Raw genomic sequence first — 15,130 nt, forward strand, 5'->3', positions numbered from 1 at the left:
TGCCAGAAATCACCCATAACTGGGCACTCATCATTTGTATCATGCATGCCTGAAAACACATCCCCGGCTGACTAGTAAGTCAACATTATCTTTAGGTGGACTGGGACATAGCACCATCAGTTCTCTATGTTGATCTCATAAAGAGGAAAGATATGTTCTGCAGTATATACGTGACCAGTTATTCCCCTCTAGAGTCCTCTCTGGATTCCCCCATTTAATTTGCTACGTGTATGTCCCTTCTATATGAGGGCGGAGATTCATATTTTAGATGCCTGACATCAGTCCTTACGAGACCGGGAATGCCATTGTCTTTCATTCTATTTATTTACTACGGGGGCTCTGCTCCGCTGACACCTTTGGTGCCCCTGAGGGGCTCGCTCCCCCCCTGGCGACTGCTGCGCATTGAACTCGGTGGCTTGGTTGCTTGTAGGGATGCTCCACCAAGTGCTCGGTTCGTTCGCACCGCCCGCCCCCTTTGGGGAATTGGAAAGTTGGACAGTATACCAGCAAATTTGGAGAATTGTGGGATGGAATGACAGCAGATACATATCTTTAGGGCATACAATGACCCCAATTCATCACGTTATGGTTTCATCACTTACACATGTTCATCACACAACTTCATCAGTTAATGTCGGTTTATAAACTTCAAACAGCTTAGGAATTGTAGATTTGGACAGTATACCTTCAACGTTGGACGCATGTGTAACGGAATGTCAAGAGACTCATTTGAAACGTTATATACGAAATTGTCACTTATACACAACTTCATCAGTGGATAAACTCCAGTGAATGGACTTCAAACGCCTTAGTAATTGCAGTTTGGACAGCATGCCATTAAAGTGGGCTAAATGCGGAACGGAATGACACCAGAACTATGTCTGTAGGACCTACGATGACCCCAATTTTAAGCATTACAAAGATCGTTGCACAAAAATGCTATACGAAATCGTCACTTATGATTTTATATTATAGGGTTGATGTCATTCAACTGAATCAATTGGTGATTCCCCTTCAAAGTCCTGATTAAAGCAGTAATGGTGGAATATCCCCAGATTATAACCTAAAAGCTAAAAGACAGGCTACCCTTTAAATAACTATGCAGTTTGAGGACTTATCTGGATCTTTTAACATGATCATTAGAATCACCTCTGATCTTTGTGCATTCTTCTGTAATAACACATTCTTGAGGAACTCTCCTGTACTGGATTGGTTGCATAAACCAAAGCAATTGTCGATAGGGTCCTAGGCCACTGAGTCTATAATTATGCAGAATTGGGGCTATTGACTGGTCCCAAACGGAGCTCTATGAATACTAGCCACATAGCTTCAGTGCCTCTGGTTGTTCCAAAGGAAGATTGACAGTCACGAAAGAGGATCCATTTTTCACGTAAAATTGGAATCAGTGAGTTTTAGATCGATTGGTTACTCAATAGTTCATTTGTCTCTGACTTCTGCTTTTTAGGAGAGGGGTGACTATTGCTTTTTGAGAACAACTAGTTCTGGGATGTGATCAAACAAGAACTTATTTATGTCTGTTAAAGAGGGGACAAGGGTGGAGCGTATTTAATTAAACTATTCGTAAGGTGTGGTCTTTGGGCAGACAATGAGTTCATGCTGCTAACCGAAATAGCTAGGGCTTACACTGCCTTTGGGTAAAAGATGGTGCCTCTGTCATCATAAAGAACATGGTACAGGTTCCAGTGAGATCCGGTTTTCGCAAACCTATTGGTATGCTTGTTTGATGCTGGTCTTCTATTTTGATTCTGTGGCCAATAATGCTTCTGGTGGAAACTCATTTCTGTGATGTTTTGCAATTGTTTTTTTTGCCTGGGGTATTGCCCGCATCTCTATATACACACTGAATAGTTATGCAGCTTTGTTTGTAGACTCTAATGTGATTGGTGGAATTTGGTCTCGTCTATCGTCAGACTACACTTGGCGTCTTCTGTCATGGATTTTACAGGCCATATTACCTACATCTTGACTCTCACAGATGTCCTAGAATCCTTTGGAAGACTTCTCTATAGTTCAGGATGGTAGTGGAGATGACGGGAGTTTAAGGTGATTGAAGACCTCACAGAGGTCATATGGGTTTTGAGAAAGCACAGTTGAAGATGTTTCACCCCTGGCTCTGACCCTTTGAAGGACAGGGCATGTCTCAACATATGCCTCTTCTTCTAGCACTCGGGGTATCTCAGATTCCAAATGACATTTAGTATGTTAATAACCAACCAAGGATATCTGATGGTTCAGTGGTAGCGGTAGCATATCTTTGAGGTCAGAAAGTACCTACATTTCCTTACCGGTAAAGGAGACATTGCATCTCAATCAGCATTTCCATTACACAAATGGACACAGTGTAAGCCCACTTTGGTGTCATTTACGCGTTACTGGAATTACCAAATAACAATATAGCTTCACTTACATCGTATATCTAATCCTATAGTAAATCAATACGTGGTGACAGAGCCTCGATGTTTCACCATTGGATGGAGGTGCATCTAAGTGTTGACTTCCATTGCTCTGCTATCAAACCAGTGGAAAATAAAAGTTATTTTCTACTGGTGCAATGCAAGGGGCAACAACACCTGGCTAAGATCTAATTCCAATGGACGCGCATACCGGCGCACAGACCTCAAGTCACAGTACTGCGCAACTGTCAAAAGCTGCCTGCCCAAGCGCTGGCTACCCACACTCTGTACAGTGCTCCGCTGCTCTTGAGCTAGGACTGCGCTTTAAACAATACAATAAAAAAATATCAAGAGACATATAAGATAGCCCTCTACTGTGCCTGCCTATGGGTAAAAGCAGATCTTTTCCTGTGGGGGCTGCAGTGCTCCAGGAGTGGGGCACAGCCCCGATCTCGCGGGCTTGCCCCCGTGGCTGCAATGGTGCTGCCGAGCAGGGCCGCAGGGACGGCACATACAACAGTCTATGTCCACGGCTCACTGAGGTGCTGCAGATGGGGACTGAGGAAGATGATGGTGGACAGAGCAGCAGAGGTGTCAAGGCGGCCACAGGAAAGTAGAAGAGCTAAAAAGAAAAAGCTTCTGTTGAGTGAAGAAGCTTCCGAAACAAAGGCAAGGTGGCTTCTAGATGCAATGGCGGGCCGGCTTGAAACTGCTGTCATTTCTAATAATAGTACAGGGGAGTCCTTTCAGTAACTTGTTTTAAGATGCAGGAATGGAGACATCAGGAGGACGAAGAGCAAGGGCCATATTATCAAGATAGGGCCCTTGTGCAAAAATAGTGCACATTTCGCTGCTTGTATGAATGGGGAATGCAGCAAAGAGGTTTCAACCCAATCTTTAGGGCCTCATTAAACGGAAGGCGGTAATGGTTAACGGCCACCGTTAATGGTAACGGTGACCGTTAACCATTACCGCCTTACTACGAGGTCCCTTAGCGGGTTGGTGCTTTAACGCCTGCTTTTTGCAGGCGTTAAAAACCAACCCGCTAAGGGACCTCGGAGCTAATTACGGCACCGCAAAATTGCGGTGCCGTAATTAGCGCCTTCCCCATTCCCATAGAGCCCTATGGGGCAGAAATGGGAATGGGGAAGGGCAATGGCGGAAGGGGGATTTACCGCCCCACCAACCTTGGAATGGGGCGGTAAATCCCCTTTCCGCCAAGGCGGTGCCGGTAATTTACCGGCATGGTCAAGGGTGCTAATAGCACCCTGGATCACCGCCTTCCGTGTAATGAGGCCTAAAAGCGTGTGCATCAGGGCACACATGAAGCAAACTGCTTTTGTACTCGGTTTGCTCAAACATGTGCTTGGTACATTTCTTTTTTGTTACACAGCAAACATTGTAAAAAAAAAAAGAAGTCTGCTTCATTTTTGTCATAGGGCATGTTTAGGTCGTATAGATTGGGGCAAAACCTTTTGGCCCCATTCCTGATTTTACAAGCAGCACAGTTGTGTATACATGTTTTTTGTTTGCATAAGGGAAACGTTTAGGTGACATGGCCCCTGGTGTACATAGTCATCTGTGAAATATAATGCAACTTTTATTTATAGCGAAACTATGGATGTGTGATACAATTTGCCATCATTAGTACAGATGTGATGGTTTCCAAGGGGCAAATACAAAAACCGTATAGTTCGCCATGTTCTTCACGAGCAGAGCATATGCAAGCCTGTTCCAAACCCATTATTCATGCACCAGGAATGTCTGATACAGGCGTGATAAAGCAGCAATACCTCCAGGATCCTTTCATCGTCGATCTCATTGAAGACCGTCCCGTTGATCTGATTGGGCTTCAGAGCTACCCAGTTAAAGACCGGCATGCGGAACTTCGTCTTGATTGGTTTCTTGATTTTCACAGCTAATGACATTGGACAGAAATACAATTACATCGTGCAAGAACATATCCGGAAGCTGAAACCTCAGCACTTCCGGGCAACCTTACAAGCATGACATAAACATGGATGGCCATCCGGGACAGACTATGGGGGAGTCAGGGGTGCACAAAGGGAACAAAGCATGCGCTTGACCTCTGAAAACATGCTGAGGAAATGGTGCTTTAATACACACTTTAGAAAACACGAAGATCCTGTTTGTAAGGTTTTACCTTTTTTCACAAACTCTGACATACATATTCATGGATGCAACACAAACATTGCTAAAAGGGAACAGCTGCATGCAAAATAAGTTGAACAGGCCAATTCAAATCTAAAACCACATCTTGAGCACACATGGATAAGGACAGGGGTGTGAAAACAAATAAAATGTCATCTTCCAGGCACTACGCTATATGGTTAATGAACACCCAATGCACAGCCATGCGCCTCCAAAGAGAACTGCCCTCGACTGACACGGATGTGCACAGCTTAAATGCTAGGTTTGCAACTACAGGTGAAGGTGTTTATTCAACTAATACTCTATGATGTATGTTACCGAGACTTTTGCAGAATGAAAAGGTCTTCTTGGCCTCTTGACACTGACTACTATGATATGTTTGCAAAAGCGAGCCTTACACTGGTTCCGCTACACGAAAGGGCTTTGTGGGGAGGGATGCTGGAGCTCCGAGACTTTCTGGTGCCCCTTTGGGGTTTGTACAGTGCAATCTGCCCCGACACGTGTGTGTCCTTGTGTGGAGGCCAGGGTGTGGCTTGAGGGTTGAGGATCCTCATGCGTGGGCCATTGGTTCGTTTTACAGGATGGGTCATGGTGAGTAGGGGCGGGGGGGCGGGCGGGGATTTAGCCTCTTGTACAGAACTCAGGTGAGTGATGGGTGAGTGTGTGCTGTGTGTTACCGTGAGCAGTGTGAAAGTCGAGTCTAATCAGACCATCCAGTAATTTTGCACTTGTAACAAAAAGAATCATTTTTCATTTTTCAATGTGCCACAAAATCCATGCCAGTTTCTGATGTCCAGATCCCACTGAACGAGTGCTCGCAAGACCCACACAGCACTTCACTCGTAGATTGATCGCTTGCTTTCGGCATAATAGGGACATTAGAAACCAAGCACATATATCTATTGACATACCTAGCCTACACACTTGTGAAACCATGTTTATGTAATCTTACCTGTATTTCCATGTTCCACAACGGACTGTATCAATTATGTAAAACATGCTGAAGTCTGCATATGTAATTACTGTCCTGTACTAGAACAACCGTGTGCATTCAACAACCATGTATATTCTTACCTGCGTGTAACCATGTGAAGCGCCCAGTTGCCATTTGGCCAGGCCGCGCTATACAAAACAATACACTAAACTAAACGGTGAGGTCAGCAGCCACCTAAAACTATTTCAATAAAGGTCACACAATTGACATATTTGTGCTGCAATACTCCCCTTTTTTTGCTGCATAATTTTGAAATCAATGCCTCTATATCTTAGGAGGAGGTGTGTGGTCTGTATGGTGTGGTACAACATGTGCCCAGTCGCGATCAGGGGTCAAGTCCTAGAAATAAAAGTGGGGGGACTCATCAACAAACACAGTGGGGTGTGTCATCGCCAGAAACGAGCATATCAAGGTGAAATATGCACATTTCATTAAAACGGCTTTGCATAACCACCCACATTGCACAGAACGAATGGCATTTGCCTTTCATAAAATCAACAGACACACAAAACCAAGAGAGGAGATTTTCTTCTAATAGTATTTTTTAAAACATTAAAAGGTGTGCATGTTTTAAACTCCAATAACCAATACTAATGTTTTCCCTGGAACATGCAGTACCGAAATGGGACATTTCACCTTTACTTGTTTGTTATTTTTCATCAGGTGATATAGTGCAGTGGTGAAGTAATCCGGCCTGCAAACCTGACGTCTGCCACCCCTGAGATTGCTTTAATTCATACATTCAAAGAAGACTTTCAATGTTTCTCATTTTAGCTGGGGGGGACTGAGTCCACCCGCGTGTAGCCTCCACTTGAGCCCTGGTCGCGATTAAGCAGTGTTGTGCCCCAACACCAGATGTAGTTTGTTCCCCGCCAAAAGTGTCAAAGGCACTTCGGGAACTGGCCAGGTGCCTTGATTAAGATGTGCCTACAGGGCCAGAGGCCAGTGTAAATGTATTTATTTATTTATTTATTGGCATTTTTAAAGCGCTCACACAGCCCGGGGGAATCGAGGCGCTGTTACAGGAATATGTCTTAGTTGTGTATTTATAATGTGCTTAATACCCAGAGGTTTCTAAGCGTGGACCCGGGGATCGAACCTGTGTTGCTTTGTGTCATCTTGTTTCCAAGGTGAGCATGTTGTCGCTGAGCTATCCTCCTGGGATAAATGGCCCCGCAATGCTCATTTAGACAGACTACAGTCCCCTTTGGCTATAGAGATGGGCCGGGGATCCTATTGGACACCTGGCTTCTTGCGACTGCTGTGCTAGTGATTCCGATTGGTTTCCGGTCACTTCTATGGTATATGTCGTGAGTTCGTGGTTTAGGTTTGCATGATAGTGCCTTGAACTGGCTCACCATGTAATCCTGTTTCACTACCAATACTTTCCGTTGTGTAACATTACCCTACGTGTTTAATGCACCTCCAGTGAACGAATGCACGCGCAGGAATGAGTGTTGCTCTGTCCACCGCTTCCCTGGCCTGCGGGAGTCCACGCAGGAGCAATTCTATGAATAGTCAAACCCAGTAAACAGCAAGAAATGAGAGTATGGGGAAATAATGAGCCAAAGGAGGCGGGGAGGGGGTGGGATGCAACCATCCTCCTCCCACCTACATGGCCCCCATTATTCATTAGGTCCATTGACACACCCTAATCTAAATTGTGATGACCGGCTTCTGCCACAAATGGAAAACTCATCTGCAAGTTGGCACCAAAATCCCGTAACATGAGTGCGGCCACCTGAACCTCATCACACTATTTGGGGGGGAAATAGAAGTGCAAAGGTATCGCCAATTTTAATCTAGAACACAAGTGTTCACCATGCAGAGAGGATCACTGGCCATCTATGAAGCAAACCAGCTGTGCATGAAGTCCATCGAGGAAGCGGACATGTCTACACTCCCTATCTGCGCTCCAATAGCATAGGTTTGGCTTATAGGTGGCACAAGCTCCATCCAATAGCCCACAATAAAAAGGGGCTACTGGCTGGAGCCTGGAGGGGAAGCTCCTGTGCCATAGAAAACCAAAGTACCAAAGTATCAAGAAAGCCTCTACATTTGGAACAATGAAACCTCAGTTTTAGAGAGTTGAGGAGGAGTAGTAAGAGAAACAGTGTATTCTGAAACACTTGTTGTACATACAAATAGTACAAGCTGAAACCTGGAGGAATTGCTCTGAGATACAGTGAGAATCTGATACCCGTGATAAAAGTTGCATGCCGGAACTTGAAGTGAATGTTCTTAGTAACATTGATACAGTGAAACATTGCTTGTTGGGACTTGATACATTGCTATATTGCACTTATAAACTTGAAGACAACCCCACAGGCATTAACTGATTATTACAGAGATTAATTTTAAGTAACAGTCAGTCTTGACATAATGAAACCCTCTGCCTTTTATGTTGAGCAGTGTCTGTTCATCCTGATTTGCCCAGGATCCTCCCAAAATGTCAGAATTTTAGAAGTGCACCCAATTTGTAAGGAGCATTTCCAACTCTATGCACTGACTGAGTTTAGGCATAACAGTAGCAAGTGAAAAATGTAGGCTCCCTCACACTCAAGAACGCGAGTCAGAAATTGGAAAGGAAATTCTACCTAGGACAGGGGTTTACAAACTGCGGCTCTCCAGAAGTTATGGGGTAGGACTTTAAAGACCCGTTGTCATTGAATCGTATGGGTCGGGCTGATCGGAGCTCTAATTCAAAGCATCTGGAGAGGCAAAGGTTGAAACCCCTGGTATAGACTATTTCACAATGATGCAGCCACTGATGCGGAATGTAGTAGATTTTTCACTCATTTCACTCAGTGTCTGCACTCACAAAAAGTTGGTTACCTTCCTTTGACATTCACTCTGCCCGTGAGAATGGTTTTAATAATAGGACCAATCATTTTCTTCAAATATTCAGGGATGAAAACAGAAGGAATTGAGCTCTTAAGTTGAGGATCAGCATGGAAGGGAAGGCACTCTGCACCTAGAGATGACCACAGAAATGATGGCACTCTGCATCTGGGGATGACCACAGAAGAGAAGGCACTCTGCACCTAGAGATGACCACAGAAGAGAAGGCACTCTGCACCTGGGGATGACCACAGAAGAGAAGGCACTCTGCACCTAGAGATGACCACAGAAGAGAAGGCACTCTGCACCTGGGGATGACCACAGAAGAGAAGGCACTCTGCACCTAGAGATGACCACAGAAATGATGGCACTCTGCATCTGGGGATGACCACAGAAGAGAAGGCACTCTGCACCTAGAGATGACCACAGAAATGATGGCACTCTGCATCTGGGGATGACCACAGAAGAGAAGGCACTCTGCACCTGGGGATGACCACAGAAGAGAAGGCACTCTGCACCTGGGGATGACCACAGAAGAGAAGGCACTCTGCACCTGGGGATGACCACAGAAAGGAAGGTACTCTGCACCTGGGGATGACCACAGAAAGGATGGCACTCTGCATCCGGGGATGATCACAGAAGGGACAGCACTCTGCACTTGGGGATGTGTACAGAAAAGGGATGGCACTCTCCACTTGGGGATGTGTACAGAAAAGGGATGGCACTCTCCACTTGGGGATGTGTACAGAAGAGATGGCACTCTGCAAGCAGGGATGGCCATAGAAAGGATGGCACTCTGCATCTGGGGATGATCACAGAAAGAATGGCACTCTGCACCTGGGGATGACCACAGAAGAGTAGGTACTCAGCACCTACAGAAGGCCAAAGAAAGGATGGCACTCTGCATATGGGGATGATCACAAAAAGGATGGCACTCTGCACCTGGGGATGACCACAGAAAGGATGGCACTCTGCACCTGGGGATGACCACAGAAAGGATGGCACTCTGCACCTGGAGATGACCACAGAAAGGATGTCACTCTGCATCTGGGGATGATCACAGAAGGGAAGGCACTCTGCACCTGATGATGAAAACAGAAAGGAAGGCACTCTGTGCTTGGGTATGAGAACAGAAGGGAAGGCACTCTGCACCTGATGATGAAAACAGAAAGGAAGTCACTGTGTGCCTGGGTATGAGAACAGAAGGGAATGCACTCTGCGCCAGGGAATGGGAACAGAAGGGAAAGCCCTCTGCACTTGGAGGTGAGCACAGAAGATAAAGCACCCCGCACCTGGGGATGACTAGAGAAGGGAAGGCGCTCTGTGCCTGGGGCTGAGAACAGTGACACTCTGCATCAGGGGATGTGCATAGTCAGAAGGGCATTGTGCATCTAGGGACCAACCAGCCTTAGGGCAAATGCACAGTGGTACTAGAGTCACTAGAGTGATACTGGGATTTCGAAGGCTACACCCCCAACACCAAAACTTTTAGATTCTGAGAATGTGATTCTGGTTAAGAGGAATTTCAAAAAAGAAAAGGCCTCTGAACTCCACTGAGCCAGATCCTGGGACCCTGTGAAATGACAGAAGGATCACATTCTTGAACTGTTATGATACTGATGGAAACAACCTGTCCTCCATCTCGGCGGGCTCCGGCGCAGTATAAGTAAATACACATAAACATCACACCTATGAAGGTGGCAGCGGGATGTGCATGTGCTCGCCCTGTCATTGGTGGGGACACACTTCTCTGGGTAGCCACCTGCCATTGTGGGAGCATCTGGGTCCCCTCCTCTGCCCACTGAGGGTGCCACCCATTGAGCATGGACTGTGCCATATGCCAAAACAACCTCTCCAGTCAGAGCCTTCAAGTGCATTCTGGTCAACTGCGGGCAATAATTCATCTAAAGGGCAAGGCAGACTGGCTACCTCTGGACCACCTTGTCCTGGTGCACAGGATATACGGTCTGATATCCTACACTCTAACTGGGACCAGTGGTAGGAGGGCATCTGGAAGCAAACTCTATGGAGCAAAATCTGTAAAGCTCAATGTATATTGGACAAATGGTCGTCATAACATATATACTTTTGTTTAGCTTCTGAGGATTATTTTGTTAATCATGTCCACTAGTTGAAAATGAAAAGATGGTAAAAGTGTGATCAGAAGTTGGATTCCATAGTATTCCATGTAAAAGTAGGTCTAGCGGCTTGCTCTTAAGGCAATCTATAACCATCATGTAAAATGTCAAGGTACTATCATGAAAATAAAACACATCCATGCAAACAATACCATCAGTGAACCAGAAAACACCACTCAAACCCATGCAATCATAACATAAAACAAGGGGGTTGACAAAGTATTTTCAGTGCAAACCTTCCAAATTAACCAAATTAACGTTTAGCATGTTTTTATTTTAGGCCTTTCTGGACTCTCCAACTTTATATCATCACTTTGGGGTGGAAACATAGGGGCTAGAGAGAATGTGAGCAGAGAAATGCCCATTGCAAAGCTCTAGACTCCCTTGGGGTCTTAGGCTTTACAATCCCTTCTGGGATGAAGGTATACCGTGCCAGGAATAGGAGAGGGTGCTGTGAGCAGGGAAGACACACAGAAGAGTTGGACTCAATAAGCGCACACAAAAGAGTGCTGGAAAAGTTGATTTTACAGCCTGCTTCAACTATCCTTTAATGTAACAGGGGGTGTTTGCACTTAAAACACCATGGAACTCAGCATCACTCTGCAATGGAAAACACTGTGGAATGGGACATCACTCTACAATGGAAAACACTGTGGAATGGAAGCACACATAGAGAGGCAGGAAAAAAGAAACCTACAGAACAGCTTGATTGGTCCATCTTTTGAGGAAGCAGAACAAAGAAAGAAGTCAGAGGTTAGTGTGGAAGAAATCTTTCAAGAGTTACGAGCACAGCATAACAACATGACACGATCAAGGAGAAGTTACGCAAACCATTGCAACAACTGGCAGACAATAGGACTTTTCAAATATTGGGGTACAGTGTGGGCTGGCTAGAATCTTCTGTGCACAACAGTTTACTTGACTCTAGTTCATAGTCACGATTGCATTAGAGGCAGCATGGTGTGTGGCAAAGGAGAGGCTGATATGTGCAGTCATTTAATTCTACCAATTCTGTTGCCTACACGGTTGCCAAAATCCAACACATTTTGCATGATATTGCACAATCATGACGTCCGCACCTGACCTCTTCAGCAGGCCCGAGTTCTAAACACTAAGCTCATCGGTAACAAAGAGGGTGGCACATGTCAACACATTTCACTGTGAGCCTTAGAAACTGCAACAGTTGCCATCGAATAGAAAGAAGGGAATTATTTGACAAAATATAAAATGGCCACTTTTTTCCCAGTTGCAACCTTTTTGTCCCTGTAACACTTCCGTCCAATTCAGTAAAGCAGTCCCTCCTTCACTTTGTCTCAAAGTAGAACGTGGATTAAGCTCCTTAGCCCAAACAGCGGCACTCCGTCGCAGCCACCTTCTTCACACGTTTTACATGTTCATAAATTGCAACTTCATGGGATATGCTAGAGAAGTGGGGATTTTCTCTTATACAGCAGTTGCCAGTTAGCACAACATGTGTTGCTAAGCTGTAGCAGAAGACTGAGACACTAAGCGAGATGGCGGGTCCTCACCAGTTCCAACAAAACATTGAGATAATGGAGAACGCATGGTGGTAAACTTGACCAACTTCTTATATGGGCAATGGTGCCAATGACTGCTGCAGAGGGCACTTAACCATACCAGCTAGTGAGTCGTTGTGCAATAGAACAATGCACCTCATGAACATGCTGTGGCAGAACACGTGGCCAGATTAGACGCGAGCCGGAAGTGCGCTATGCCATTGCCACCAATATTTCTGTCAGCAAAATAAGCTGCTGCCCCAGAACGGTTTCATCATAAGGTAGGTTGGAATTCGTAAGGATTCTAGAACCAACAAAAGGCAGTGGGTGAGAAGAGCAGGCAATGGTATTTAAACAGCCAGGTTGACCAATCCGATGTCTACATAGAATGAGCATTGCAGAATAGGACAACTGATTCTAAAGCTGCTTGCCTGGTCCAAAGCTGGGGCGAGAAGGGTCCTTACCTTTCATTTACTGAGTATCATAATAACACTATAGTGACCGATTGAGGATTGCATTTGTAATCTAACTCACACACCCAGGAGCCCAGCCAATGTTACTGCTGAAGGTTCTGATACTTCCAACTCCCTTCCCACCTCTTTTGTTACCTGCATTCACCTATACACTACTGACTCTTGATACCGGCATCCCTGTCACTTGGCTTGGTGCTCATAGACGACGTTTCCAGCTAAAGGGAGATTATATGATAAACATCTCCAGTTAGGACGCCTACATACACCACACTTCAACGGCACACTTCAAGACCGCCACAGGCTCACTCACTTAGAAAAACCTATTTCACCAGGCACCATTTGCGCCTTCCTAACAAGCTCCCAAGCACACCCCAGACCGCCACAAGCTCACCCACCTAGGAAAACCCCTCTCCCGAGCCAACCTTTGCGCCCCCTAACAAGCTTCCTAATCCTCCCCAAAGAGTCTCATTTACATAGAAACCCAACTTTCAACAGCCATTGGATCTCACCAGCTATGAAGACTAAACACGTTTAGAGGTACCCTCTACAATGTACACCCCTAATCCAATCAACTAACCATGTTAATGCACAGAGAAGTTAAATAATGCAGCAGGCTCTGAATGCTCATTCTGCCCACTACGTTCTCACAATGCCCATGGAAGGACTTACGGAGATTGATGGATCAACTCCTTTTGCATTAATGAAACCCTCTCAGCCACTCTATCATCTACCCAAAGCATATCCATTATAGATGAATTAGATCTATAATGCTCAAAGTAGCTACCTTATAGGCTAAGCCAGAAACCCTCCTTGCAGGCTCAAACCATAACTTTAAAATAGGAACCACCTAGACTGACCCTACTGCTTTACACGGCACACAACGCACAATGGGTAGAACTATCGGGTGAAACCCTCATCCTCGGTGGAAGGTTAAGAGGGACAGAGCCTGGACGCTAAAGGAGACCTTGAACACTTCGAGACTTCATAAAAAGTATATACGACTATGGCGTAAGCGTGATTCATGGGAACAACAAGAACTTGACCACGTTAGAAAAGATGTTTCACTGCAGAAAAAGTCACAAGCAAATAAAGAGAACATCAAATCCATTATTTAGAAAAAAACAACATCACAAAAGAAGATGCATCCTTAAACCACTTGGTTCCTGTAACTCATACATAAATCCATCGGTTCTGAGAAATGCCAAACACCAATAACCCCAAAAACAGTTATGTTCGAGAATAAAGAGCAATACTTATTTCTTGATGGAAACAGTGAGACACACAAACTTCTCACAACTACTAGAATCATAGGAAACTACACTGAATTGCATCACTCAGCCTCCTCCTCTCCCTCTCTCATCTCCGATTGCCTAACTGCCATTCAAGATTGGTGTGCCGCTAATGATCTTTGTCTGAATGCCAGCAAGGCGGAGATCCTCCTCATCGGCACACGTTCACCATCCTTTCCCCTCACTCTCTGACCGGCCTCCCTTGGCCCTTCTCCAACCCCCACCTGCGAGGCTAAGAACCTCTGGGTCATCTTTGACTCCACCCTTTCCTTCTCCCCCACATCTCTGAGGTCTCAAATTTCCGACTGCACCTCCTCAGAGGTACTCTGCCTTTCCTCTCCTTCCCCCAGAAGCTCATGGTATCTCAAGCTCTGGTTCTCTCTAGCTTGGACTATTTTAACAGCCTCTTTCTAAATGTACCTGCCTCTACTCTCCGCCCTCTGAAACTAATCCAGAACAGGACTGCGAGACTTGTACTTGGCCTCGAGCCCTGGGATCATATCTCTCCAACTCTGAAATCTCTCCACTGGCTCCCAGTGGATGCAAGGATTACATTCAAAACCCTCTGCATTGTCCACAAGGCTTTCTGGGGCCTGGGTCCAAAATACCTTCAGCTATCCCTCTGCAAATACCTCCCCTCTCGAGCTCTTCGCTCCTCTACCTACAACTCCCTCAGGGTCAGTCGTTTTTCAAAGAAACAAGCTGGGGGTAGATCTCTGTCTTCGGCTGGGGCCTCCCTCTGGAACAGCCTCCCTGCCACTCTAAAACTTGAGAACCATCTCCGGTTCCGGAAGCACCTCAAGACCTTCCTCTTTTCTTCTGCCTTCGCACCCCCCTCTCCCCTGCTGATCTGTTCTCTCTTGGCACTGTGCACCTGGCCACCCTCTGTCCTTCGGGCCCAGGTACCTGCTCACCCTGCCACCCTCTCGCACTGCCTCCGGGCCACCCCTTGCACTGGGGTCTGTATCTGTACCCATACAGCCCCCCCTTTTTCTTCATGCACTTATCAGACCTACCCTGTCAGCTGCCTTAAACCTAGCACTTCCAAATTGCTGGCTGCATTACCACTGTTTGTTGCCTTAATTATTTATTTATTGTTATTTATCTGTTACTCCTCTGATTCACACTTTCCACTTCTCCGAACTTCCATGCACTTTTACCCTCGCCTTCTCCCATGCACTTGCGCGTTCTCAATGTCACTGGGCCTAGTAAGATCGCTGTTTTGTTCTCCCCTGTTCCCCTCCTTTGCCTTGTCCTGCTCTGAAACACTTGCGTACGAGCGCGATAGAAAT

At 45.8% G+C, this 15,130-nt stretch overlaps 1 protein-coding gene across 14 annotated transcripts in view; it reads right to left on the reverse strand.

Moving 5' to 3' along the window:
- FMNL2 (formin like 2) overlaps nucleotides 1-15,130 on the reverse strand; it is a 798,413-nt gene that overhangs the window by 103,496 nt on the left and 679,787 nt on the right. For 8 of the 14 annotated variants that reach the window (XR_011274735.1, XM_069616442.1, XM_069616437.1 and 5 more), the window contains 2 exons: nucleotides 11,257-11,277; nucleotides 4,208-4,332 (listed from right to left, as the gene is read on the reverse strand). Coding sequence is in view for 13 of the 14 variants with exons in the window: in XM_069616442.1 (XP_069472543.1) it covers nucleotides 4,208-4,332; nucleotides 11,257-11,277 (146 nt within the window). In the remaining variant the exon portion in view is untranslated. The remainder of the gene's footprint in view (nucleotides 1-4,207; nucleotides 4,333-11,256; nucleotides 11,278-15,130) is intronic. The other 6 variants (XM_069616443.1, XM_069616444.1, XM_069616447.1 and 3 more) reach the window with 1 other exon arrangement.

Source organism: Ambystoma mexicanum, chromosome 9 (genome assembly GCF_040938575.1).
Source record: "Ambystoma mexicanum isolate Mex_15411 chromosome 9, UKY_AmexF1_1, whole genome shotgun sequence".
Classification (NCBI taxonomy): Eukaryota; Metazoa; Chordata; class Amphibia; order Caudata; family Ambystomatidae; genus Ambystoma; species Ambystoma mexicanum.